We start from the raw sequence: 25,358 nt of genomic DNA on the forward strand, positions 1-25,358 counted from the left end.
TAACCTTTCCTATTTATCCCGATTTTAGCCCATTTTCTATTTAAATATAGCCCTATAAATTCTAATTTCCGCATAAATGAAGTTTACTCCATATTTGTGTTATCCTAACTAAAAATTCCTCCTAATTTAATATCACTCATATTTTATTTATATAATTTATTTGAATTTTTAATTAGGGTTAATTCTTATTCCGTCGTACTAAAATTTAATTATTCCAAATATGGTCGCGATAATATTTTATTTATTTCTATCCACACCTAATCTTTATTTTAATTTATATTTATTTTACCAATTTGTTTTTAAGGTTTATTCCTAATTAACTATTCTTTACTCACGATTAATGAACTTCGAAATCAAATCTAAATAAAATAGGCGAATAAGATCGGCATGGTGCAATTAATTTAAAAGTTTTTGGAAATCCGTATTTTTAGAGTTTTGATTTTGTCGGTCGAATTTTCAGGGTGTTACAAAGGTCCATGGGCCCTTTCACAAGTCAACTCAGCCCTTAAGATATTTTTGCTCAAAAATCTATTAAATCTTAGCCAAACCCATTTTGGGCCCAGCTCTCACATTTTGTAAGCTATAAAACCTTAGTCTCATTACCAATCAATTTTGCTATATATTTATTGATAATTTTTTTTCTAAAAACTTGACAGATATAATTATAGTACAATCGTAGTGTAATTACATTGTAACTTGCATGTAATTACACTGTAACTTGCATGTAACTTTAAAATATTTCTCCATAAAATGTTATTTCGGTAAAATGGAGATTATGGAACAAATCCTTTCACATATGTGTGTGCTGTAATTTTTTTTCTTCCTCACCAAAATAAATCTTGTAATAGATCTAACGATTCGAAATTACGTGAAACTTACATACAAGTTACAATGTAGTTACATGCAAGTTACAATATAATTACATTATAATTGTACTATAATTACATCTGGCAAAAATTTAGGGGAAAATTTATCAATAAATGTATAGACAATTATTTTTTTTATTTTCTTAAAATATGTTAAAATATGTTTATAGCTGGTTTAGAGTTTGCTATGGTACCTGCTCTTACCCGCACGGCGCAAGGCGGTGCCGGCGTGCCGCGTAGGCTATTTCCCACGTTCCCGCCCCGTTGGCCGAATCTCTCTCCCTCACTTCAGTTCCGCCTCTTCCGCTTCCGCTTCCTTGTTCCTTCCCCTCGAAGCCATCGCTCGAAACCCCCAACTCGCCCACCGCCGGAATAATGGATCCGCCGCCGCCGCCGGAGGCGTTCGTCAAGTCCAAATTCGCCTCCTGGCTCATCGTCCGCATGATCGGTTAGTTCCCCCGCCTCGTCAAACCCTAGTTTGCCTTGCCATGCCTGCTTAATTGGTTAGTACGAGTACTACTTTAATGGCGCTGTTTTTTTTTTTTTTGATTCGGTGTTCTTCGTCTCCTCCTCCTCCAGGAAAAGGCGACCCGAGGGAGAACGAGTTGCTGAACGCCGTGACGGAGGGAAATGCCCGCCGCCTCAAGAGTGAGTGCTCCTCCGTCCTCCTCGTCTCCGACGCCGCGGGCGGGCGGGCTTGATTTCTTCTTGTCGTGTTTGTGTCTGCGTTGCGCCGTGCGTACGCTTTTTTTTTTGGGTGGGGGGTGGGGTGGGGGGGCTCTTGCTGCTTGCGTGCGTGCAATGTTTGGATTGGTACACGTACGATTTGTCGATTTCTTTTTTCTTTTGCGAGCATCGATGCTCTAATGAATTAGGATCATGTTGTTTTCTACAATTCTACTCATGTCTGATGGGTGACTATTTTGTTGCTAGCATCGCGATTGGATTCCGCCATGTTTTACATGCTGCTGGAAGTGTGCTCCACGCCTTCACCTTGTGATTTTTTTTCTCATGCTGTACAATTGTGCCTAGCCAGATTTTTGTTTTTTTGTGATTCACGATGATACTTTAGTAATTGTGAACCAGACGCAGTAATGTAGAATTGCATTTTTTTTTTGGTTGCACAATCTTTTATCATATCATGATTATGATTTCTCCCCTTCAAAATTTTGGGTGTTGAAGAAATGGTGAATACAATGGGCGAGAAGGACAGGGCGAAGTTTACTGATATGAATATAGATGGCAATGGGTTACTGCAAGTGGCAGCACACCTGGGAAAAATTGAGGTCATCAGGTACTTCGTGGAGGAGCTTGGCTTTGACGTCAACGCTGGTTGCCTCTCTGATGGTGCGTGCATCTCTTTCACTAGATCAAATGCATTTTTTTTTTGGGAATGGTTTATTAGTTTATTCAACAGATTATGTCAAGCAACCTGTTGTGTGACACAACATTTAGTTCACACAATGCTACATTCTTTTATGTTATAAATAGATGCATCATGAGAAAGTTGGGCTATTTCAATAAGCAACTTTCAATAAATAGATGCTTTGATTGATTAAAAAAATGCATTTTGGATTTGAGGTTATTATGAACTTTGTGTGGTACTTTCAAGATCCAGTTCCATACATAACATAAGGTACCATTTAGGTTCCATATATAGCATTCCTAAATTCTATTAGAACCTAGCTGGGGCATATAGACTTTCCTAAAATACAAAAAAATTTAAATGCACACCAGTGCATGCATACACACCGTGCAATGTGATATTCTGAGGCCATCCAATAGTGATGTGTTCTTTTAGAAATCATGCAAACTGTGTATTATTTAACATGCTACTAGGAATTCTTCCTATGGCAAATGCATGTATGGTGTAAAATTTTTTGATGAGCTTGAGGACTGTAATAATTTAGAGGAGAGCCAAATTGTTGGTAATCTCACAAGGTACTTGTTTTCATTGTTGTTGACAGGTGTGACAGCTTTGGCTTCTGCCGCAATGTTTGGAGAAGCCTATGTTGTGAGATATCTTCTTGAGCATGGGGCTGATCCTAATAAGACAGATGAGACGGGCTCTGTTGCTCTTCATTTTGCTGCGAAAAATGGTCTTTCTCTTCACGTCTACTATTATTATTTTTTCATTTTGTGACTACAAATGTCTTGTTGAATATGTACTGATGTGTTCAAATTTTAACCATCAAATCAAGAACCATTGGACTTAATTGTGAAAAAAAAAGTATTTAGTAATTCATTGTTGTGACTTTTTTTGGGGTAGTTTCTGCAGGTTGGATTAGTGTCCCTATATTCCTTTTATGCTTGACTAGTTTGTTGTAGCCACATGGCAGGCAATCTACAAACCATCCTGCTATTTGAAGTGTTCCTGCCTAAAATATCACTGTCATTATTCTTTGCAAAGTTATGTTAGCTATATTTGTTTTACTATTTATTCAATGCTTCCTCACTAGCGATCATTTTCTTGATGTCCTGTGTAGTATTATAACAACACGCAGTTAATTGTTGAGCTAAGCACCTCACCAAGAGACCGATAACTCCTTATTTGTTTTTAGTTATGGAAAGATGGGTGGTTGGAAGGATCTTTTTAACAGAAAAGCTACTTTTATCTAACTATGTAGTGTTCTAATAATGCTTGTTCTTTGTTATGATAGTACCATTTCTTTTTCTCGAACAAGCAGGTTATGACAGTGCCTTTTTTTTTTTCATTTTGTTTAGGGTATGAAGAAGTAGTCCGTCTCTTGTTATCCAGTGGAGCCAGGACTGGTATAGTTGTTGCTCATGGGACACCACTACATATCGCTGTTTTCTATAGGAGGATTGGTGTCGTCAAGATTTTATTGGATCACCATGTAGATGTAATAAGTAAATTTGTTGTTTTTGTCATTTGCATTAGTCTTATATCTTGATACTATCTGAGTTTTTATGTGCTTGTGTTCATTTAGTATTTCACGCCTTCATAGTTTACTAGCTCTTAATATATTTTGTGCTTGATAAGTCCAATAAATCTTTCATAATATTGTTTTAGGCACTTACGGTTGAATATTTAATTGTTACATGTCCTGGCAGTGTTTCCAAGCACTGGGTAATGTATTAGTCCTAAACAGTTTAATTTTAACAACTACATACAAGATTGTTGCAAACACATGGAAATGCAGAGAAATATATGGGTGTTTATACTGTTTCTATTTATTATTCCGCAGTCACATTTTTATAACATGTGAGTTATCTTACTTGTGTGTAGGGAATAATTTTGTTTCTTGCATTAAATTTGTAGCCAAACAACACTTCAGGAGTTTGGGGTACCCCTATTCTTACGGCTCTCTGTTCTGCTAAACATGGATTGGATGAATCTGATTCTTTGGAATGTGTAAAGCTGCTTGTTAAGGTCTGGTAACTGCTTCACCTTTGTTTCTTCATATTATCTTCTTTATAAGTTGAGAATCTATTAATTGCTATTGTTATCCATAGTGCTTGTATTCATCTCTAAGGGCTGTGGGCCCAAATGTATACATGTACATGTAGGAAAACAAGGAAACCCTTCGTACAAAGGAAAATACAGAACATATATGTTTATCTAACAATATATGGATTTCTGTACGAAGCACTTCTATATTATGCATATTATTGTATTAATTGAATTGGCTGGTCCTGATGTGAATTATGCCAACCTAGGCTGGTGCTGATGTGAACTATGCTTGTCCAAACACTCCCTTGGTGGTGGCCACGACAGCTGGCTTAACTGACTGTATCAAGTACTTGCTTGAGGTTCATGCAGATCCTAACATTCCAGATAAACAGGTGTGCTTTTTAGGCCCTGTTCTTCTTTCTAGAGTTGTTGTTCTTCTTAGTGCATGATCTAATACATGTCACTTTGAGTACTAAATTATTACTCTATTGGTTGTACAATTATTTTTTTCTGTTCTCGGGTATGTTAAGTATGTGGTCCCGACATGGTGTTCCATGCGTACGCTTGTGCATCACAAGTGCACACCACGTATGGTTCAACCTGAATTACTTGTTCTAATTCAGTTGACTCTTTTATTATTGGCTTATTGCCTTTTGAATTTAAGTCATTTAGCACTTCAAATAAGTTAAGCATTTCTGTTCATGAAAGTATTCAGGTGGGAAAACCACCTCCACAAGGTTCTTGCTTATTTAATAATCACGCTCTTGATTCTTATTTTTTTGTTAAGTTATCGTACATAGGTTATCTTCTTCTGTTACTTTGCAGAGCGGACGTACACCTGTAGAAATCTCTGCAAGCGTTGGAAGAAGAGATCATGTGGAGATTCTATTTCCTTTCACTTCCCCTATCAGTGCAGTAACAAATTGGACAGTTGAAGGAATTATTGCTCATGGGAAATCGAGACGCTTGACTCCCAAGGTTTGGCTTGAACTAAAAGTTTTTGGACCGTTCTATGCTTGTTTACCTTGATGATTTAAACTATGGCTGTGTTTAGTTCAGCGCAAAGTTTGGATTTTGGTTGAAATTGGAGATGATGTGACTGAAAAGTTGTGTGTATGACAGGTTGACGTGATAGAAAAGGACTGAAGTTTGGATCCAAACTTTGAATCTAAACACAGCCTATGTGTATATCTCTGATTTGTCAGAAGTCATTCTTGTTTTCTCTTATTCATTTTCACTTTCTTAGTTCCAAATTCTGAAGATAAAACGGGTCACTCGATAGTTCTCGTCATGATCATTTGAATCCCTATTATATGTTAGCTTTCATCATGCAGATTGTAGACTTGGATTCGAAGTTTGAAATAGTACCAAACATGGGCATGTCCAGATACATAGTCAAGATCCCTTATTTTGGGACGGAGGTAGTAGCTTATAATGACAGATTAAGTCTTGTTTTTACTATATGCTTTTAACATCTAGTTTTGGAATAATAGTTGGCTGCCTTAGGATGTAAGCCACTAGTAGTTTTCCTTAGGATGTAAGCCACTCCTAGTTTCTTAGGATGTAAGCCACTAGCCTATATATATATATCCAACCAGCCATAGTTGATTGAGTGGAGAATAGAAATTAAACTAGCCCCAAAACCTGTGTTCCTTTTGCTAACAATTGGTATCAGAGCAAGGTTTATCTGAGTTCCATCGACTATCCATCCAAAAATGTCTCTCCACTCCATTCGTTCCCCCTCTCTCTCGTTCCATGCCTCAAGCACTTCCAGCGGACGAGGCAGCAGGCGGTCGGCGGCCGACGCTGAGGGCGACAGCTATGCGACTGCTGCTGCGCGGGTTGCGCAGGAAGCGCGAGCGGCTGCACAGGAAGCGCGCGCGGCGTGTGAGGAAGCGGAGGCGCGGCTGCAGGCAGCCACGAGGGCGGCACGTCTCGCGGCGGCAGACGCTGAAGCAGCACGCACCGCGGAGGCGGCCAGGCAGGCTGCAGCTGCTGCTGCTACTTTGCGAGTTGAGGAGGAGCGGCGTGACTTGGAGCTGGCAGACGCGGCCTGCGTGCGACGCGACGCAGACCGGGATCGACACGCAGGCCGACGTGATCGTGACTTCAGCCCCCATTGCGGAGGATCAGATCTCCACCGCGGTGAGGAGCGGCATGATCCATGGCGCGATCCTCGGATCGACCGTGCTCTGGAGGCCCAGCGACTCCGGGAGCAGGCAGCGGCGATTGAGGCACAACTGGACTTCGACTGGGAGCAGGGTGGACGGGACATTGGCGCTCGGAGCCCTCGCAGGCAGCGCGCCTCCCCTTCCCCGTACCGGCGCCGTGGTTGCCGTGGACGCTCCGGCTCTCCTCCCGTTGTGCAGACCGTCGTCAAGGATGTTGGCGGCGCATGGCCCATGCTCACCAAGACTAACTACGCCGAATGGGCGATGGTGATGAAGGTGAAGTTGCAGGCGCGCCACATGTGGGACGCGGTCCGGTACGGCGACATCGACTACGGGGAAGATCGGCGGGCGTTGGAGGCGCTCCTTCTTGTTGTTCCGTTGGAGATGCAGTCCTCCACCGTGAACAAGCGGACTGCCAAGGACGCCTGGGACGCCATCGCTTCGGCACGCATCGGCAGCGACCGCGCCCGCAGGTCCATGCTTCAGAAGCTGCGTCAGGATTGGGAGAACCTGGCCTTCAAGCCGGGTGAGGACATCGATGACTTCGTTCTCCGCCTCAACTCCTTGCAGCAGCGGTTGGCGTAGCTCGGCGACACCACCATCGACGAGGAGAGAGCCGTGGAGAAGCTCCTTCGCGTCGTCCCCGAGAAGTACACGCAGCTGGCTCTGTCGATCGAGACGCTGCTGGACTTCACCGAGCTCACAATCGAAGAGGTGATGGGTCGCCTCAAGGCCGTCGACAACCGCAAGCAGCTACCTCCCTCAGAGCCGATCACCATTGGTGGCAAGCTTTTCTTCACCAAGGAGCAGTGGCTCGCCCGCCAGCAGGAGTGGAAGAAGGGGGAGGCCACAGGCTCTTCGGCTTCGGGATCGTCGAGCAGCCGCAAGCGTCGACCACGCAAGTGGGAGAAGGCGCGTAGTGGCGCTCTTGGCGACGCCGATGGCGAGCACAAGAGCAGCCGCGACGACACCTGCCACAACTGCGGGAAGACCGGCTACTGGGCCAAGGACTGCCGGCAGGCGAAGCACGGTGGTCCAGCACACGTCGCTCAAGCGCAGGAGGGTGACGAGGTGGCTCTGTTTTTCGTACACGGAAGCATCGAGCCGCACTTCACTCCCGTATCGGACGCTACCGCGCCCCTCCACCTCGACGAGCCGCGGCCCACGTCTTCCTCAGCAACGGATCCTGCGGCGACAAGATCGTCGGGTGGTGCCTCGACACCGGTGCCACTCACCACATGACCGGGCGGCGGGAATTCTTCTCCGAGCTTGACTCCAACGTTCAAGGCTCCGTCAAGTTTGGGGACGCCTCCGCCGTGGAGATCAAGGGCGTCGGCTCCATCCTCTTCACCGCCAAGACCGGCGAGCACCGGCTACTCACCGGTGTCTACTACATCCCCGCGCCGAGGAACTCCATCAGTTTGGGACAACTGGATGAGAACGGCTCGCGCGTGGAGATAGAGGACGGGGTCTTGCGGGTTTGGGATCGCCATCGTCGCCTTCTCGTCAAGGTGAACAGGGGCGCCAACCGCCTCTATGTTCTCCATGTACAGCTAGCGCAGCCCGTGTGCCTTGCAGCCCGCCGCGACGATGATGCATGGCGGTGGCACGAGCGCTTTGGCACCTCAACTTCGGGGCCTTGAAGCAGCTCGGCAACAAGGAGATGGTGCAGGGCATGCCGCGAGTCGAGCACGTGGAGCAGTTTTGCGACACCTGCGTCCTCACCAAGCAGCGGCGACTCCCCTTTCCCCGCCAAGCAAGTTTCCGCGCCAAGGAGAAGCTGGAGCTCGTGCACGGTGACCTCTGCGGCCCCGTGACTCCGGCCACACCTGGAGGCCGGCGCTTCTTCCTGCTGCTCGTCGACGACGTGTCCCGCTACATGTGGGTGGTCCTGCACGACTCCAAGGCAGCGGCTGCAGACGCCATCAAGCGCCATCAAGTTGCTGCGGAGAAGGAGTGCGGCCGCAAGCTTCGGGTGCTACGCACCGACAACGGTGGCGAGTTCACGGCGGCTGAGTTCGCGGCGTACTGCGCCGAGGGGATCTAGCGCCACTTCTCCGCGCCATACACCCCACAGCAGAACGGCGTTGTGGAGCGCCGCAACCAGACAGTGGTGGCCACTGCCCGCGCCCTCCTCAAGCAAAGAGGGATGCCGACAATCTACTGGGGGGAGGCGGTGATGACTGCCGTCCATCTCCTCAACCGCTCGCCCACCAAGGCCCTTGACGGCAAGACGCCGTACGAGGCCTGGCACGGGCGCAAGCCGGTGGTGAGCCACCTCCGCGTCTTTGGCTGTCTCGCCTTCGCCAAGGAGCTCAACCACGTCGGCAAGCTCGACGACCGGAGCTCGCCGGGAGTCTTCATCGGCTATGCGGAGGGCGTCAAGGCCTACCGCATCCTCGACCCTGCGACGCAGCGCGTCCGCATTTCTCGGGACGTCGTGTTCGACGAAAGGTGAGGTTGGGCTTGGGACAAGGCAGTGGACGACGGCTCGACTTCGACTCTCAGAGACTTCGTCGTCGACTACGTCCACTTTGGGGGAGCCGGGGGAGGTAGCAGCTCATCTTCACCGAGCTCGTCCACCTCGGCACCTGGCTCGCCATCAGCTCCGGCGAGTCCTCCACCACCTACACCACCAGCGACTCCTCCATCACCGGCTACGCCCTGCTCTCCTACACCGGCGCCCACACCACCGGTGGAGTTCGCCACTCTGTTGTCCAACGACGAGGATCGTGTTGATGCGTACCACGACGACGAGCCTCTGCGCTACCGCACCGTGGACAACATCTTCGGTGATCAGCCCGTCCCTGGACTGGCGACACGCGACTTCGAGGCCGAGCTGCACCTGGAGCATGAGGACGGCGAGCCCTGCTCCTTCGCAGAGGCGAATGGAGATGTGGCATGGCGCACTGCGATGCAGCACGAGATGGACGCGGTCGAGTCAAACCGGACGTGGGTGCTGGCAGATCTTCCTGTCGGCCACCGCGCCATCACCCTTAAGTGGGTCTACAAGTTCAAGAAGGATGAGGCCGGGGCGGTGATCAAGCACAAGACGCGTCTGGTGGCGCGCGGCTTCGTTCAGCAGGAGGGAGTCGACTTTGACGACGCCTTCGTGCCCGTTGCGCGAATGGAGTCTGTTTGTCTCCTCGCGCTGGCGGCCCAGGAAGGATGGCGTGTGCACCACATGGATGTCAAGTCCGCCTTCCTCAACGGAGACCTGAAGGAGGAGGTCTACGTCCACCAGCCGCCGGGATTCGTCATCCCCGGCAAGGAGAACAAGGTTCTCCGCCTGCGCAAGGCCCTCTACGGCTTGCGGCAGGCGCCCCGAGCTTGGAACGCCAAGCTGGACTCCACTCTCAAGCAAATGGGGTTCCAGCAGAGCTCTCACGAAGCTGCTGTCTACCGGCGAGGCAAGGACGGCAATGCCCTGTTGGTAGGCGTCTACGTCGACGACTTGGTGATCACCGGCACCAAGGAGGCTGAGGTGGAGGCGTTCAAGGAGGAGATAAAGGCGACTTTCCAGATGAGCGATTTGGGCCTTCTCTCTTTCTACCTGGGGATCGAGGTCCACCAGGACAGCTCTGGCATCTCCCTTCACCAGATCGCCTACGCCAAGCGCATCGTCGAGTTGGGCAGGCTCACCGGCTGCAACCCAGCCTACACTCCCATGGAGGAAAGGTTGAAGTTGAGCCGCGACAGCACGGCTGAGGAGGTCGACGCCACGCCGTACCAGCGTATTGTGGGCAACCTTCGCTACCTCGTCCACACGCGGCCAGATTTGGCATTTGCTGTTGGCTATGTCAGCCGGTTCATGCAGCGACCGACGACAGAGCACCAGCAGGCTGTCAAGAGGATCCTCCGTTACGTCGAGGGCACCACCAACTACGGCTTGCACTACCCGAGGTGTCCCGGTGCGCAGCACTTCATTGGGTACAGCGACAGTGACCTCGCCGGCGACAGCGACACGAGCAAGAGCACCAGTGGCATGCTGTTCTTCCTCGGCAAGTGCCTGATCAGCTGGCAGTCGGTCAAGCAACAAGTGGTGGCCCTGTCTAGTTGCGAGGCGGAGTACATCGCTACCACAACCGCCTCAACTCAAGCTCTCTGGTTGGCTCGGCTGCTGGGAGATCTCTTGGGCAGAGACGCTGAAGCAGTGGAGCTCAGGGTGGACAGCAAGTCCGCTTTGGCCTTGGCAAAGAATCCCGTCTTTCATGAGCGCAACAAGCACATCCGCATCAAGTATCATTTCATTCGGAGCTGCTTGGAGGAGGGGAGCATCAAGGCCAGCTACATTAACACCCAGGATCAGCTCGTCGATCTTCTCACCAAGTCCCTCGGGCGGGTCAAGTTCCAGGAGTTCCGCGCCAGGATTGGAATGGTTCAAATTCCCCAAAAGGCGCCACACAAGACTTAGGGGGAGAATGACAGATTAAGTCTTGTTTTTACTATGTGCTTTTAACATCTATTTTTGGAATAATAGTTGGCTGCCTTAGGATGTAAGCCACTAGTAGTTTTCCTTAGGATGTAAGCCACTCCTAGTTTTCCTTAGGATGTAAGCCACTCCTAGTTTCTTAGCATGTAAGCCACTAGCCTATACCTTATGGTGTAAGCCACTAGCCTATATATATATGTATCCAACGAGCCATAGTTGATTGAGTGGAGAATAGAGATTAAACTAGCCCCAAAACCTGTGTTCCTTTTGCTAACATATAAAAGTACTGCATGGTTTCTACTTACAAAAACAATGATATGGTAACAGAACTGATACATGTGATATTGTAAGAATCTGCCACTCAAATATCTAAAGAGGATAGTTGTGGCCTGCAGAGTTTTCTTTTCCTCTAGGACTTGTCTGTGTAGATGGATTTTAGATAATCCCCCAGATTGTTGTGGATTTTTAAGCAGATTGTTCCCTGGTAATGAAAACATGCTCTGCAATCATTGAGTGCCACCAATATCTTTTTAATTATTTTAGACTGGGCATATGGAAGTTGTATATGTAGTTCCAACCCTCGCAAGCCTGTTGGATCTATTTCCACAAGCAAAAGGATTATTGGGGAGTTTTGTTCAATTTACCTTTCTATCCAAACAAGCTCACCTTTGTGTGCTTTTCAACTTTGTGTGCACTTGTGTTTGATTCCATTGGGATGCAACTTGCCAGCCAGTTGTTTCTGTAGTTTATGTTGCATATTCTGTAGTTTTGCCAGGCTTAATTTATGTTTCTTATTTAGGACGAGTCATGTGGCAAGGTCAATGACAGAAAGGCTGAGCTAAAATCACAGGGAGAAAAAGCAGTTAAGAGAAATGACTACCTTGCCGCGTCAAAGATCTACTCCGAGGTATGTGCTTGCATCTTACTTGTTCCGATGTTTTAATGTTGTAGTGCTCTTGTGTGCATCATTGATTCAACCTTCCTTGTGCTAGTGTGTAAGGAACAAAACAGTTGTAAGTTTTTTTTTGAGGTAAATCTCGAGGAGGACAGGGAGTTACTGTTTTATATTAAGAAGATAAATAGTTTAACTTTTAAGAGAAGGAAGATAATATTCTGTCAAACTGTGTTTTGTGCTTCTTATGTACTTTGATTTTCTTGTGAATTGGCTCCAATTTGCTACTTCCTCCGTTTCAGGTTATAAGATGTTTTTGACTTTAGTCAAAGTCAAACTGCTTCAAATTTAATTAAGTTTATAGACAAATATAATAATATTTACATTATCAAATTAGTTTTATTAAATTAATAATTAATTATATTTTTATAATAAGTTTATCTTGGATCAAAAATATTACTACTTTTTTCTATAAACTTGGTCAAACCTGAAGCAATTTGAATTTGACCAAAGTCAAAACATCTTATAACCTGAAACGGAGGGAGTAAATTGTATGTCTATTTTCCTATATCTGATTATGTCATGGACATTGGACACTTAGAGTTTTTGTGTGCCTAAGCAAATTGACTAGTTGACAATTTGTAACTGCTTCCTCCATTTCATAATGTAAGACTTTCTAGCATTATCCACATTCATCTAGATGTTAATAAATCTACACACATATATATGTCTAGATTCATTAACACATATGTGAATGTGGGCAATGCTAGAAAGTCTTACATTATGAAACGGAGGGAGTACAAGTCTTAACCAAATTACAAACCATTTTTATAATGTAAACTACATGGTGTTGGATAAAATCTATGGCATCTTCTAGATGTGCCGAAGTTGTTTTGTCAGAAAAATAAGAATACATAGGAGGGACCATGCATCTTTGATTTTATGGAGTGGGGATATCAACCCTTATAGTTATTTTACGAATAACCTATAAAGAGAAGAAAAACGAGAAACTAGGCTGAAAGATTTGCATAAATAATATTTCTTCGTCTGGGTGCTACTATATTAGACAGCTAGCATATGGAAAGTTGGACACTATTAGCTACGGTGGTTTTCAAATTGAAACTTTAGCCTAAAATGAATTCCTGATTGATGCATTCATCTTTCACCAAATTTCCCTTACTGCCTCACTCTTTCATTTTGTACATATTATGCACTTCTATCTTCAATTTGATGTAGGCACTTGAGCTAGATTATTTTGATGCAACCTTGTATTCAAACAGAAGCCTTTGCAACCTACAAATTGGAGAAGCACAAAAGGCTTTGCTTGACGCAAATAGATGTGTAGAACTGCGGCCTAAGTGGGTGAAAGGTCACTACCGGGAAGGAGCTGCTTTGGTGGTGCTAAAGGTCAGAAAATTTGTTGCAGTGTGCTAGTCACATGTTGCCCTTTACATAAGCTTCATGTTAGATCATCCCCCCAATTTTCTGTCCACAGGAGCACAAGAAAGCATTTGAGGCATTCTTGAACGCGCTGAAACTGGATCCTGCTAATGCCGAGATTGAGAAAGTGATGTGGTAATGCTTCTATCTATGATGTCTCGTACTATTCCTATGTATGGTTTTTTCTGTGGAGTTTGGACGACAAATCACTTTATTTTTTATGTAAGCAATGTCGATTATACACGGATACAGATATTTTGGTTGCTTGCACATACCATGTTATTAATAAGCTTTGCTGCCCAGAATAGTTTAGCCACAATGCATTGTTTGGTGCATATATTAAATGGTACAAACTAATCATCCAGCCTACGAATCCTCTGTTTTACACTTACATTCCTATCAAAATCCTATGTTTTTCCTATTCCTACGTTTTCTCAATCCTGCGATTCAAAGGAGCCCTAAGAGTATCTGCGCTATGGTCGATCTATGAAAACAAATCATTGCGGATATATATATATATATATGCTCCGCTATCAGATTAACTTGTATGCGGAAAATTTCTAAACGAAACATTCGAGCCAACCGCTATATTGATGTGTCTTTTTTTGTAAAACCTTTTTATATAGTATAAGTTTCTTTAAAAATTCAAATAAACCTATATTTAAAGTGTGTTCATAGTTTATTTTGTTTAACTTGCTGGTGAAAAGCTAAATCAAGCTGAAGATTCGGCCTTATTATGGAAATCCAGGGCGTTGGAGATTTGGAAAATACGGAAAATGATTTGGTTTCATCTCACGAGGGATTTCATTCTAGTAAGGGCAAGTGTTATAGTAGATGTAACTATCTCCTCTAAATTTATCTATTTTATTCACTTATGAAGAGACAACCCATACAATATATCACCTCTAGTACATAAATACCAATATCTCTAATACTCTCACATCCTTGTTGAAATTTGTGTGAAGGTTTGCCTTTTAATTTAGGGGTGGCTCATATTATCTCTCCTCACTTCTCTCCTCCACCTTATCACTCAATCCAATGTGACACTCTTAGAGGCAACATATGAAACATTATAGTATTTGTCCTAATCTTTATCTAAGAGCAGGTACAAATTGTACAATAGCAAGCTATAAGCCAGCTGCAAACATATTTTAAGGAGATAGATAAGGAGAGAGAAGAGTAGCGGGCTACAGATTTGTAGCCAGCTGTAGCACGGACTCCAAGACGCGGTGTATGTAAGATAGATAGGACCAGGTATTAATAGTGTACTAGTATATAACTATTGTATGGATGAGCTATTAAATTGACTATAAATGAATTAGAGTTAGTAGTTGGCTATACTATTAAAATTAAACTTGCTCTGAACGGTCCGTGAGAGGGACAATATATTGAACATTAGTACTTGCCCTAATCTTTTTATCCAAACGGCCCATGAGAGTGAGACGCGCAGCCAGCCTCCTGCTATATTAACAACGCAGCAGAAGGTGGCGATTGCCCTGGACGCACTACGCCCATCTCCCGGACGCAATACACCAACGCTCGCGTCGCGACGCCTTCTCTCGAGGCGAAAACCCTAGCTAGGCTGCTCGTGTCGGCGGCGGCGGGCCGCCATGGGCGACCCTAACCCAAGCTTCGGCTTCCGCATGGGCCTCGCCTTTCGCCGCGCGCTCCCGTACCTCAACGACGGCGGCCCGCAGAGCCAGTTCTTCGAGGCGGCCACCCACGGCGACGTCAGCCGCCTCAGGGGTGAGCAGTGAGCTTGCCCTCCCTCCCTCCCCAACTCGAACGGCGTCCATTTCCCACTTGCCGCTTCTTACTGCTGTTATTTTTCTGGAATTTTTTTTGTTTTTGTTTTGCTGGCGGTGGCGGTTTTTCCGTCGCTTCTCTTCTTGAAGACGTCGTTTTGGCATCCCCTAGGGAGCGATCTCAGCTGTGTCCCTTTGTTGGTCTAGTGGTGGCTGGTCACGCTTAGCGGCGGTCGGTCCGGTGCTAGCCTTCTCCTGGGCTTGTGTGTTGGCGATGTCGGTGTGTGGGTGGTGGGTTTTTTTCTTTTTCCTGGTTACAACCCTCCAGGGTTATAATCTTGTAATTTTTTCCTGCTCTATTAATAGAACTTCGCACCGTCTCGTGCGAGTCGTTCAAAAAAAAAAAGAGTTGGCGAGCGGCGAGGACGCGGAGGGGAAGGCGAGGCTTGCCGACGACATCAGCTTCTCGGGCATCGGGCCGCTCCAGGCCGCAGCGCGATTGGGGGAAGTGGACGCGTGCAGGTGCATGGTGGAGGAGCTCGGCTTCGACATCAATGCCGGCAGAGAGCTTGGTACGCGCGATGTTCATACGTAGAGCTCTGCTCTGCTCTGCCCTGCTCGCATATTTGCTCATCTTGTGTATTGCGTCATCTGGGAGATAATCATGTGCCGATGATCTCTAATGTGGATTTTTTGCTTCTGATGTTATCCGGTCCCCCCAGGCATAACAGCTTTGGCTTCTGCTGCGTTGGATGGAAGGCTGGCTACTGCAAGGTACCTTCTTGACCGTGGGGCTGATCCAAATAAGAAGTGCAATGCAGGCTCTGTTCCTCTTCACTGCGCTGCAAAAAATGGTTACCTTTCTACTTTCATTCAGATCTACGTTGACCGGTTAATTTCTTGATAAAAGAAAGAGGAAAATACGTAGCACGGTTCTAGAAGGAATGATTGATTTGACTGATTTTCTAGGAGATGGTATAACTTGTACATATTCCAGTTTTACTTATTTTCATTATGAATGTTTGTACATTCTGGAATTTGTATTTGCCTTGTTATAATAAAGTGGGAATAAATATATTGTGTTCTTTCAGTTACCCATATCATCGGATTGCATCACATCATAAATAATTTACTCCATCAGGTAAAAGATGCATTCTTTGGTGTCTAGGTAGGACAGGAAAAATATTATTATTACGAATCATGAATCTTTGAAGAATATATACTCGTCTGTTGTTTAGCCATTTATTTGATAATTCCTTATTTTTCATGTCAATATTGTCATGTTACTTTTGTGCATTTTGTTTAGGGCATGATGAAGTAGAACGACTGTTGCTATCTAGAGGAGCTAGCGTTGAGATAGCTTATTTTCATGGGACACCACTACATATTGCTGCTGCATATGGGAAGGCCAGCGTCATGAAAGTTTTATTGGAGCACGATGCAGATGTAAGAAATAGATTATATCTCTTTTCAAGTGAGCTTTTAGTGCTAACTTTGTATAATGCACATGCATGTAGTACTTTGGATCTCGGATCCACTGTGATCTTTCTCTTGTCCTTTTTATTGTAATTGTTACTCCCTCCGTTTCATGTTATAAGTCACCTTGACTTTTTTCTAGTCAAACTTAGTTTATAGAAAAAATTAGCAACATTTTAAACACCAAATCAGTTCCATTAAATCTAGCATTGAATATATTTTGATAACATATTTGTTTTGTGTTAAAAATACATCTAAATTTTTCTATAACCTTAGTCAAACGTAAAGAAGTTTGACTAGGAAAAAAGACAAAACGACTTATAATATGAAACGGAGAGAGTATTATTCATCTCCTATAGTATTTTGGATTACTATGAATTCAAATATTGAAGACTTAAATGCCTTGCATGTTTTATTGTTGATGTTGTGTACCATAGCCCTTGCTCTATGATCTTCCATCATTCACACGTAATTGACAGATATTAGGTGCTAATAGTGTTATGGATTTGCATCCCCCCTATCTTAGTGCAGGAACACGGTAGATTTCTTAGATACTCTGTGGGGTGCAATGGTGGGCACACAAGGTTGTGAACCTTGCCACTCAAGCTTGAGTCTCCTTTTTACCTTAACTTTTAAGTGTGGAGTGATAAATCTTACTCCATGCATGAAAAAACTGTGTTTTTGGTCCAATTGATCGACACACTCCCATACACAATTGGATTGAAAAACTGTTGTTGCAGTTGACACTTAGCCATGTATTGTAAATTGCATAGGGCTTATAATTGAATAAAGTATGGAGGTTCATGAGAAGAGCAAATGCCTTTTAGGGAATGCACAAAAGGATTGCTCATCTTTCTATTAAGAAGAATAACAGCATTTAATTTGCATCTATATTTATATCCCAGCATTTAATATCTGGCATATTCTCTAACAAATGCCATTCAGTATGTTTTCACTAAAAGCAATATTTTTTCCCAATGTAGCCAAACAAGGTTTCAGAAGAGTTAGGTACACCGTTGGTTGCAACTCTTCATGCTACTTCTCAAGGATTAGCTGAATCTGTTTCACTGAAGTGTAAAACTACTCGTCGAGGTAACTTGAATCCTCTTTATGTGATCAATCTATTTGTATGAACAGTGGCATTGACAATTTTGTCTGTTTCATACAAATAGGCAGGTGCTGACGTTAACTTCAATGATCGTGACACTCCGTTGGTGGTAGCAATTACTAATGGCTTGACTAACTGCATTAAATACTTGCTAAAGGCTGGTGCAGACCCTAATATCCCAACTTGTCATGTGAGTTTTTGTACTCATTTTTACTTGCTCGTTTCCTTTTCTTATCCAAAAGTTGAGATCAGTACTAGCTATACCCCCATTATATAATTGTGACTTGTCACCGTGACCCTTTGGGCCTTGACTATTGAGAGTTGGATCTGACTACTAATATGAGTAACTAAAATGTTGGAATGAATTGTGCACGTGTAGAAACAATTAAGTTTTTTGCTAGTATGTAATTGGTTTTTGGGTTGACTGATGTTGAGACTTCTATAAGATGTAGCTCACAAGACATTTAAAGTGAAGCTCAGATGACATTTAAATTCACCTGAAATGGCATAATAGATCCATCTATTTATGCACGTTTCTATTTATTAATTGCCTAATATACTACTTATGTTATTTGTATAATGAATGCTTGTGATATTCCTGCCTTGGTCTAAATTGCTTTTGAGGTAGTAGTTATATAATTGTTATTCTGTTACTTTGCAGTGTGGTGCCTTGCCAATACAACTTGCTGCAAGCTATGGAAGAAGAAAGGATGTGGAATTACTGTTTCCCTTAACTTCCCCCATTCGAGCTGTGTCAAACTGGACTGTTGAAGGAATTCTTGCCCATGCCAAATCAAAGCATGCCAGATCAAAATGTTCAAAGCCCAAGGTGTGAATGTGAATAATTCATTGTGATTGCTCTGTATTTCCTTATGTATCTGTCAATTTTTTATAGCATAAAAAATTTGCACTGACATGTTGGGTTACATGAGTTTATTGACAATCTTCTTTTCTCTAGTTCATACTATTTACTTCCAAAGAAACACAACAGTTTTCCAGCTGAGTTTGTACCAACAAACTTCTAACATAGTGCTGTTTATTTTACTGTTTAGAGCAGGAAACATATATAGTTGTTGAGAAGCAATATCAAGTAGTTGAAAAATCTACTTGTTTATTTTTATATCAATATAAAATGTTAAACAACTTTGTAGAGAAAAATTATAGGAGGGTGATTATTCTATTGTTGCAATTAGGAACTTAACCCATGCTTTGAGGCACCTACCCCCTACACGAGGGCCTGCCCTTCATAGGTCGATTCTTAACACATATTTTTACGAGGGGCCAGCGAGTTTAACTAGAGCTGAAATTCGCTCCTGTGGGGAGTCAAACGTAAGACCTAGAGGTGCTACTTGAGCACTATAACCGCTAGGCCCTTTCACTTGGATTGGTTTATGTTGCACCTATGTACTAATTAGTACCATTATTTTCCAACAATGCGAGTGGGATATCAGATAAGAGATTGTATCACCCTTGTGCGGTGTTCTGTTCTGAAACATACAAGAGTGCAGGTCATTGTTTCAGTTTGCACCTTATATTGTGGTTTCATTTTTAAATCAAAATCCAATATATTTTAAAAATGCCTATGACTTTTGTTGCTATATAAAATTGTTTCATCGAATTATTTTTATCTTCAAAAGATTTTGGACATTTGGTATCGGTATATGCCTAAATTGGTTTTTCTTCGTGATGTAGGACAAGCAGGATGATCATAATAAAAAGGCTCAGTTCAAACTACGTGGTGAGAAAGCTATTAAGGACAAGCATGATGAGCAGGATAAAAAGGCTCAGCTCAAACTACAGGGTGAGAAAGCTGTTAAGAGAAAGGACTACCATGGCGCCTCAATTTTCTACACTGAGGTACGATGACATGAGCAAGCCACATTTTTTTCCATGAAAGAAAATCCGATTTGTTGGCTTGGATATATCTTCTTTGCAACATATATGGAAGTATGGATAGACATAGAAAAATACTCTCTCTAGTAAAGAATATGTCATTTGACTTTTTCCAGTTGATCAAGAAATTATAAAATACTTAGTTTCAAAACATAAAATTGGTATGTTTGTATTTGTTTTGAAAAGAAGTTTCATAATATCATTAACTTTTAAGATTTTATGATCTTATTCAAAGTTGTACCTCTGCTTGTGAGTGCATTTATTATGAAACATAAATACATAAATATATAAATATATTTTCGACTGAATGGAGTAGCCTCTGCTTGTGAGTGTATTTATTATAAGCCTATCTTATTATAGGTCTGTCTAAAATTATTTCACACATTTATTATGATTTTGTATTACTATAGCATGCCTAATTATTTAGCCAAACAGCACAGTGATTGTGAGTGCATTTATTGTTGGAAACAATTCATGCAAGCTTCAGCAAACCTTTTAGAACAATGTCCAGAATGTTTCGAGAAGTCTACTCATGTTTCTGTTCAAAACTATCACGGAGCATGAATATACCCCTGTTATCATTGATAGACATGGGAACCGGTGTTTTCTGTAATGTGGACTGTTGCTATCTTCCAGCGCATCAAAAATAGGATGTTGTCTGCCTTCTATGATACGATAGAAGTTCTGCCTACTTTCTCAAACAAACTTCGCTCTCTTGGGTAATTGAGCATCTTGATCCTGTGTTTTGATGCAGGCAATTGAGCTGGATCCTACTGATGCAACATTGTATTCCAATAGGAGCCTTTGCCATCTTCAAATGACCGAAGCTTTGTTTGATGCTGATTATTGCATAAAATCGTGGCCTGAATGGTTAAAAGGTTACTACAGGAAAGGGGCTGCTCTCATGTTGCTGAAGGTCAGATAAAATCTTTGTTTCTTCACCTTGCACTATTTTTTTTCTTGTCACTTCCTTTGTGTAATCTCCCCAATTTTTTATCCATAGGAGTATGAAAAGGCATGTGACGCATTCTTGGCTGGACTGAAGTATCCTTTGAATGCTGAGATGGAGAAAGTATTCCGGTATTCTGTCTTAAACCGAGTTCCATTTCTATCATGTTGGACAGTTTATTGAATAAGATTGAACATGTTTGTGTATTATGCTCTCGATTCAACTATTTACTTTATAATGGTGTATGCATTTGAAATATCTCTCAAGCTGCACCTTTTTTTCCGTTTAGTCTAAACACGTGGAACCAAGTTGAACTTGTGGCTAACTTGATTTCACACTTGCAGGGAGGCGGTCGAGGCGATGAAGAAGCATCATGTTACTACAAAAAGCTTCAAGCCATCAGATTAGATAAGTTTACCAGCACTGGCTTTGGCTGCACGTTTTGTGTAATATATTTATTGTCCAGAAAACGGCCGTAATACTAAGTAAGTATCACCTTTTGGATCGCATAGTAGTAGCATACTACCATGATGCCTGCGTAGTGCCCCCTTAGGCCTATCATGTTGGGGAAAAAAATGTCGCCTTAAGCTCTCCTTGGTGTTAATACCAGTGTTCTCTGCTCATGACATGACATCGTCTAGAACTCTTGTCATTTTCATCGTCTTATTACAAATCTGATCTTTAGTTTAGTTCCCTTATGTTGTAGACATGGTGCATTCGTGTCTTTGGGGTTGGCTGGGAGATTCTGTTTGCAGGGCCCTTACGTGGGCTTATTTTATATGTTTCTAGTTGGGCTTGTCATTCTCTGTTTGCCAAGAAGTGGACTTTTATACGTAAAGGCCCATTTGGTTTTTAAGTGAACCGATTAAAGGACCAATTAAGTCATAAGTAAGGCCTCTTTTGTGTGTCCGGACTCCGGAGGAAGTAGACTTCCTCTCTCTCTCTCTCTCTCTCTCTCTCTCTCTAAAGCAGAATTTATACGTATATTTTCGTTTATAATGAAGATGAGGTTAGGCCGTTAGGGCATAGAAAACAAGAAAACCATTAGCATATAATAAATTGAGTTTTAATTATTATAAACTTAAAAATAAATTTATTTAATATTTTAAATCAATATGAAACATATTATCTAGTTGTTTAGCGTTTTGAAAAATGTTCTAACGGGTAAAATCTATATCTAATCAGAAAATAATGTGGCCTATCTTGGTCCTCATGGAGCAGCCAGCAGTAGAAAGAAAAACCCAAGAAGGGCGAAATCTCAAACTGATCGATGATGAGAATGTCCAGCCAATTTGGGATTCAGAACTAGAGGATAGTATTCCCAACAAAGCTACTAGTAGCACTGTTTCATTCGCATCAAAAGCTTGATCTCTTCCAAATCAAATCAAAGAAATAGTAAAAAAGAAGAGTAGAACAAACCCAATCCCTTTCCTAGCTTCAGAGCTGCAAGCCTGAATTACTCCTCAGTCCTCACTACTACAAAGGTGCACTCACCCACGCTACCACAAACAAAGAAGCTTCTGCATCCAATAACTCCTCCAGAAACAAAACTAAACGCAAAGTTTTTCGGAAACATGAGCAGAAATCTCAGAAAAACTAATGCTTAGAACGATTTATATAGGCTCTGATATGATGCGTCGATCGGCCACCCGATCCATTGGACTCTTGCAAAGTTGCAAGCAAGCACGCATATTCCCCATCATGATCAAGGATGAACTCCGGCCGGCGAGGAGCTCACGAGGAGGACGAAGCGCCGCCGCCGCCGCCGCTGCCGGCGTCGTCGTCGTCGAACTCGTCGTTGTACATCTCCTCCACCATGGGCTTCCACAGCCGCACTCGCGCGTTGATGAACCAGTTCGATATCTATATATGATTATGCAGCAATGTGTCAGTGTTAGCACGCAGAGTGTTGTTTGATTAATCAATGAGACGGTTGTTAATTAATCTCGTACTTGGGTTCTGCTTAGACCCGTAGCCACGGCCAGCATGAGCTTCTCGTTGTCATTCGGATACCTGCAGAAATTTATTTAAATTTGAACTGTGAGTGTAGTAGCTTGGTTTAGCATTTTAATCTCCTCTTGATCAAGGAGTTTAGTTTCGCTATTCATTGATCATCTTGTTTACCTAACATTTCACCATTGTATACATTAGACGTGCCCAATATTAAAAATAACTGCAGCTTTAATATATTATTTTTCTTCATACTGGTAATGATCCGTACTAAAGTAGGAGTTTTTTTTTCTCAATTTTAAGTTGAAGTATTGTTTGTTAGAAAATGTATTACTGGTTTTGAAAAAGATGATCATAGATAGGAAAATATAAATCACATGACAAATAAAATACTAGCCTCAAAAGAGTTTGGTTAGAGCTAAAAATGAACTTTGTTAATGGAATTTCACCCTCAATTGTTTTTTTCTCTGATCAAACTTCTTTAAACATGGATAAAAAAGTAGTAACATTTACAACACTAAATCAATTTTACTAAATTAAACATTAAATATATTATTATAGTATTTTTATTCTGTGTTAAAAATATTCCTATGTTTTTATATAAGCTTGATTAAACTTAAATAATTTAAGTTTAGCTAAGGAAAAAAAATCTAAGTGACTTACAATATGAAATGGAGGAAGTAGCTGTTTCCTTAATCTTCACATGACCCATTTTCAAATAACTTTTAGGAAAAACTATTTGATTTGACATAGTTTTATTTGCAAGACACTATATGATCGCAGTGTGAAACAGTGAAAGTGAGATTATTTGGACGGCTTACGGGTGGAGGAAATGGTCGAAGAGCCATGCCCGGAGCACGCCCACGGCGTCCTCCGGCAATCCCCGGAGCGGCCTCCACGCCTGCTCCGCCCTCGCCGCCGCCGCCTGCTTCGTCCGCCGGACCACCCTGTTCACCACCTCCTCCTCCTCCTCCTCCTCCTCCTCCTCGCCGTCGCCCTCGTCGTCCTCCTCCATGGCGTCCCGGGCCAGCCGCAGCAACGCCGACCTCGTCCTGGCCGCCGCGGCGGCGTGGAGCCTGAGCTTGCGCAGTATGGCGCGGCGCAGGCTGCCGAAGTGGCGCGACATGGCCTGCGCCATGAGCGCCGTGTACCCGGCCGTGGCGCCGGCGCCCAGCGCCGGCTCGAACGACGCCGACACCCGCCTCAGCTCCCCGAAGTAGTGCTCGTGCCGGCTCTCCAGCTGCAGCGCGCGGGGGGCGAATCGGCGGCGAGAAAGCGCCATGGGTTAGCCATTATTACTCGCTCGATGCCTCGATCCAAATTCCATGGAGGAGAAGGGGGAGGGCTTTGCATTGTAAGTACGGACCTCGCTGAGAAGGCTGAGGAGCTTGGCTTGGACGCCGCCGCCGCCGCCAATGCCGGTGCTCTTGCCGTCGTGCGGGAAGCTCGCCACCGCCTCGTCGTCGTCGTCGCCACCTCGCGCGCTGGCGGCGGCGGCGGACACCGCCTCGCGGAGCAGCTCCTGCGCCGGCAGCAGGTACCTCGAACCACGCAACGCGGAAACCATCGTCGCCGGCGCGGCGCCACCGGCACCGCAGCAGCAGCGCGAGCGGCCGCCACCGTCGTCTTCAGCCGCCGCGGCGCCGGACCCGAGGGTCAGCACGACCATCGGACCAGCGCCGCCACAGCCGCTCGACCCGTCCCTCCGGTGGCTCTCGGCACCGGCACCGGCGATCTCCTCCGGCCGGTGGTGGTGCAGCTGGCAGTAGTGGCCGCCACATCGCTGCGAGTGGAGCTGCTTGCTGGCCACCATTGTCAGTCTCACCTTGCAATCTTCAGATAACTACCTGCAACAAAACAACAGCAACAAAAACTGCAAGCACCTGATTTCAAGTCAGGTGACCATGTGAGTGACCTGAAACCACTTTTATTTTCAGTGTAAATTATTAATGGTAGTAGTAAAACTTCTGAATCATTTGACAAACTGGTAGTAAAATGGTAATGACAACAAAATCACACTGATTAAAAGATCATTACACTGATACTTTACTTTCATCAGAATTAGGAGATGTATTGACAATATGTAGTACTTCCTTCGTTTCACAATGTAAGTCATTTTAGCATTTTTCACATTCATGTTGATGTTAATTAATCTAGATAGATATATATGTCTAGATTCATTAACACTAATATAAATGTGGGAAATGCTAGAATGACTTACATTGTGAAGCGGAGGGAGTATTTGACACTTGACAGGCAAACAATGTGCATACCTCTTGCCTTGGATGAGCAACTGAATCAGCAGCAAGAAAGAGGTAGAGAGAACCAAATGGTTATGTGTACATGCATATGTGCCACAGAAAGAGGTATGCTACTGATGAGAGCCTTCACAACTGCATATATATATATAACACTGATGAGCTTGAGCTAGCCATACTACTACTACTGTATAGTGCTGCATATACTGCCACTCGGTAGTAGCTGGCTAGGTTGGCCATGGCCACTGTGCACCTTGGACCATCATCTTTGCATTGAAACAACACCAACCACATGAGTGAAGGTATTCAAACTTTGCAACTTTAGTGCTACAATACTAGTAGTAGCTCATTTGTTTTGTCACCATCCTTTGCTATTTCCCCTGTCACTATACTTGCTAGTTGCTGCTCCTGCTACTACAATACTACTGCTGCTACTCAGGAGGAGTACTGTCCTGCCTCCTCTCTACCTATCTACTATACTTCACTACCCTCTGTTTGGTACTAGCTTTTTCTTGGAGACTGCATATGCATTAGCTCAGCTGATCGAGTTGAGCTCCCTGTGTGTGTGTTGTGTGCTGGCTAGCTGGACCTGCAAAGGCATACACTGATACACACTACTACTACAATCTCTCTCTCACACACATATACACACCATGACACTATTGCTGTCTAGAGTGTGGATGAGAGGAAGGTAGATATAGACCATAGTATGTGTTGTAGAATCTCAAGAAAGGGCAAGCAATGCACACTATGCATTGTGTAG

At 43.9% G+C, this 25,358-nt stretch overlaps 3 protein-coding genes across 5 annotated transcripts; 2 read left to right on the forward strand and 1 right to left on the reverse strand.

Annotated features, from left to right (window-relative positions):
• The first annotated feature begins 1,169 nt into the window (after window positions 1–1,169).
• On the forward strand, window positions 1,170–17,735 carry LOC127766938 (uncharacterized). The gene is made up of 15 exons (XM_052292113.1): window positions 1,170–1,314; window positions 1,446–1,514; window positions 2,049–2,213; window positions 2,834–2,965; window positions 3,591–3,730; window positions 4,150–4,260; window positions 4,548–4,673; window positions 5,107–5,259; window positions 11,684–11,791; window positions 13,013–13,183; window positions 13,272–13,351; window positions 15,684–15,815; window positions 16,268–16,407; window positions 17,421–17,529; window positions 17,610–17,735. Exons 1-12 carry the CDS (start codon window positions 1,242–1,244, stop codon window positions 15,745–15,747), a joined length of 1,392 nt encoding a protein of 463 aa, XP_052148073.1. The 5' UTR covers window positions 1,170–1,241; the 3' UTR covers window positions 15,748–15,815; window positions 16,268–16,407; window positions 17,421–17,529; window positions 17,610–17,735.
• A 1,243-nt stretch (window positions 17,736–18,978) lies between these two features.
• LOC127766372 (uncharacterized) lies at window positions 18,979–20,795 on the forward strand. Its single transcript, XM_052291430.1, has 5 exons — window positions 18,979–19,053; window positions 19,238–19,402; window positions 20,193–20,354; window positions 20,442–20,518; window positions 20,732–20,795. Exons 1-5 carry the CDS (start codon window positions 18,979–18,981, stop codon window positions 20,793–20,795), a joined length of 543 nt encoding a protein of 180 aa, XP_052147390.1.
• Window positions 20,796–21,578: 783 nt separating this feature from the next.
• Window positions 21,579–25,105, reverse strand: LOC127765964 (BEL1-like homeodomain protein 11). 3 transcript variants are annotated; one of them, XM_052290949.1, is made up of 5 exons: window positions 24,611–25,105; window positions 23,704–24,220; window positions 23,159–23,577; window positions 22,340–22,400; window positions 21,579–22,250 (listed from the first exon to the last, which is right to left on the reverse strand). In XM_052290949.1, exons 2-5 carry the CDS (start codon window positions 24,148–24,150, stop codon window positions 22,122–22,124), a joined length of 1,056 nt encoding a protein of 351 aa, XP_052146909.1. In that variant the 5' UTR covers window positions 24,151–24,220; window positions 24,611–25,105; the 3' UTR covers window positions 21,579–22,121. The 3 variants fall into 3 exon arrangements, with proteins under 3 accessions (XP_052146909.1, XP_052146908.1, XP_052146907.1); XM_052290948.1 differs by having other exon boundaries at window positions 24,559–25,105; XM_052290947.1 differs by having other exon boundaries at window positions 23,704–25,105.
• Between the last annotated feature and the right edge of the window lie 253 nt (window positions 25,106–25,358).

This window comes from Oryza glaberrima, chromosome 3 (assembly GCF_000147395.1).
Source record: "Oryza glaberrima chromosome 3, OglaRS2, whole genome shotgun sequence".
Classification (NCBI taxonomy): domain Eukaryota; kingdom Viridiplantae; phylum Streptophyta; class Magnoliopsida; order Poales; family Poaceae; genus Oryza; species Oryza glaberrima.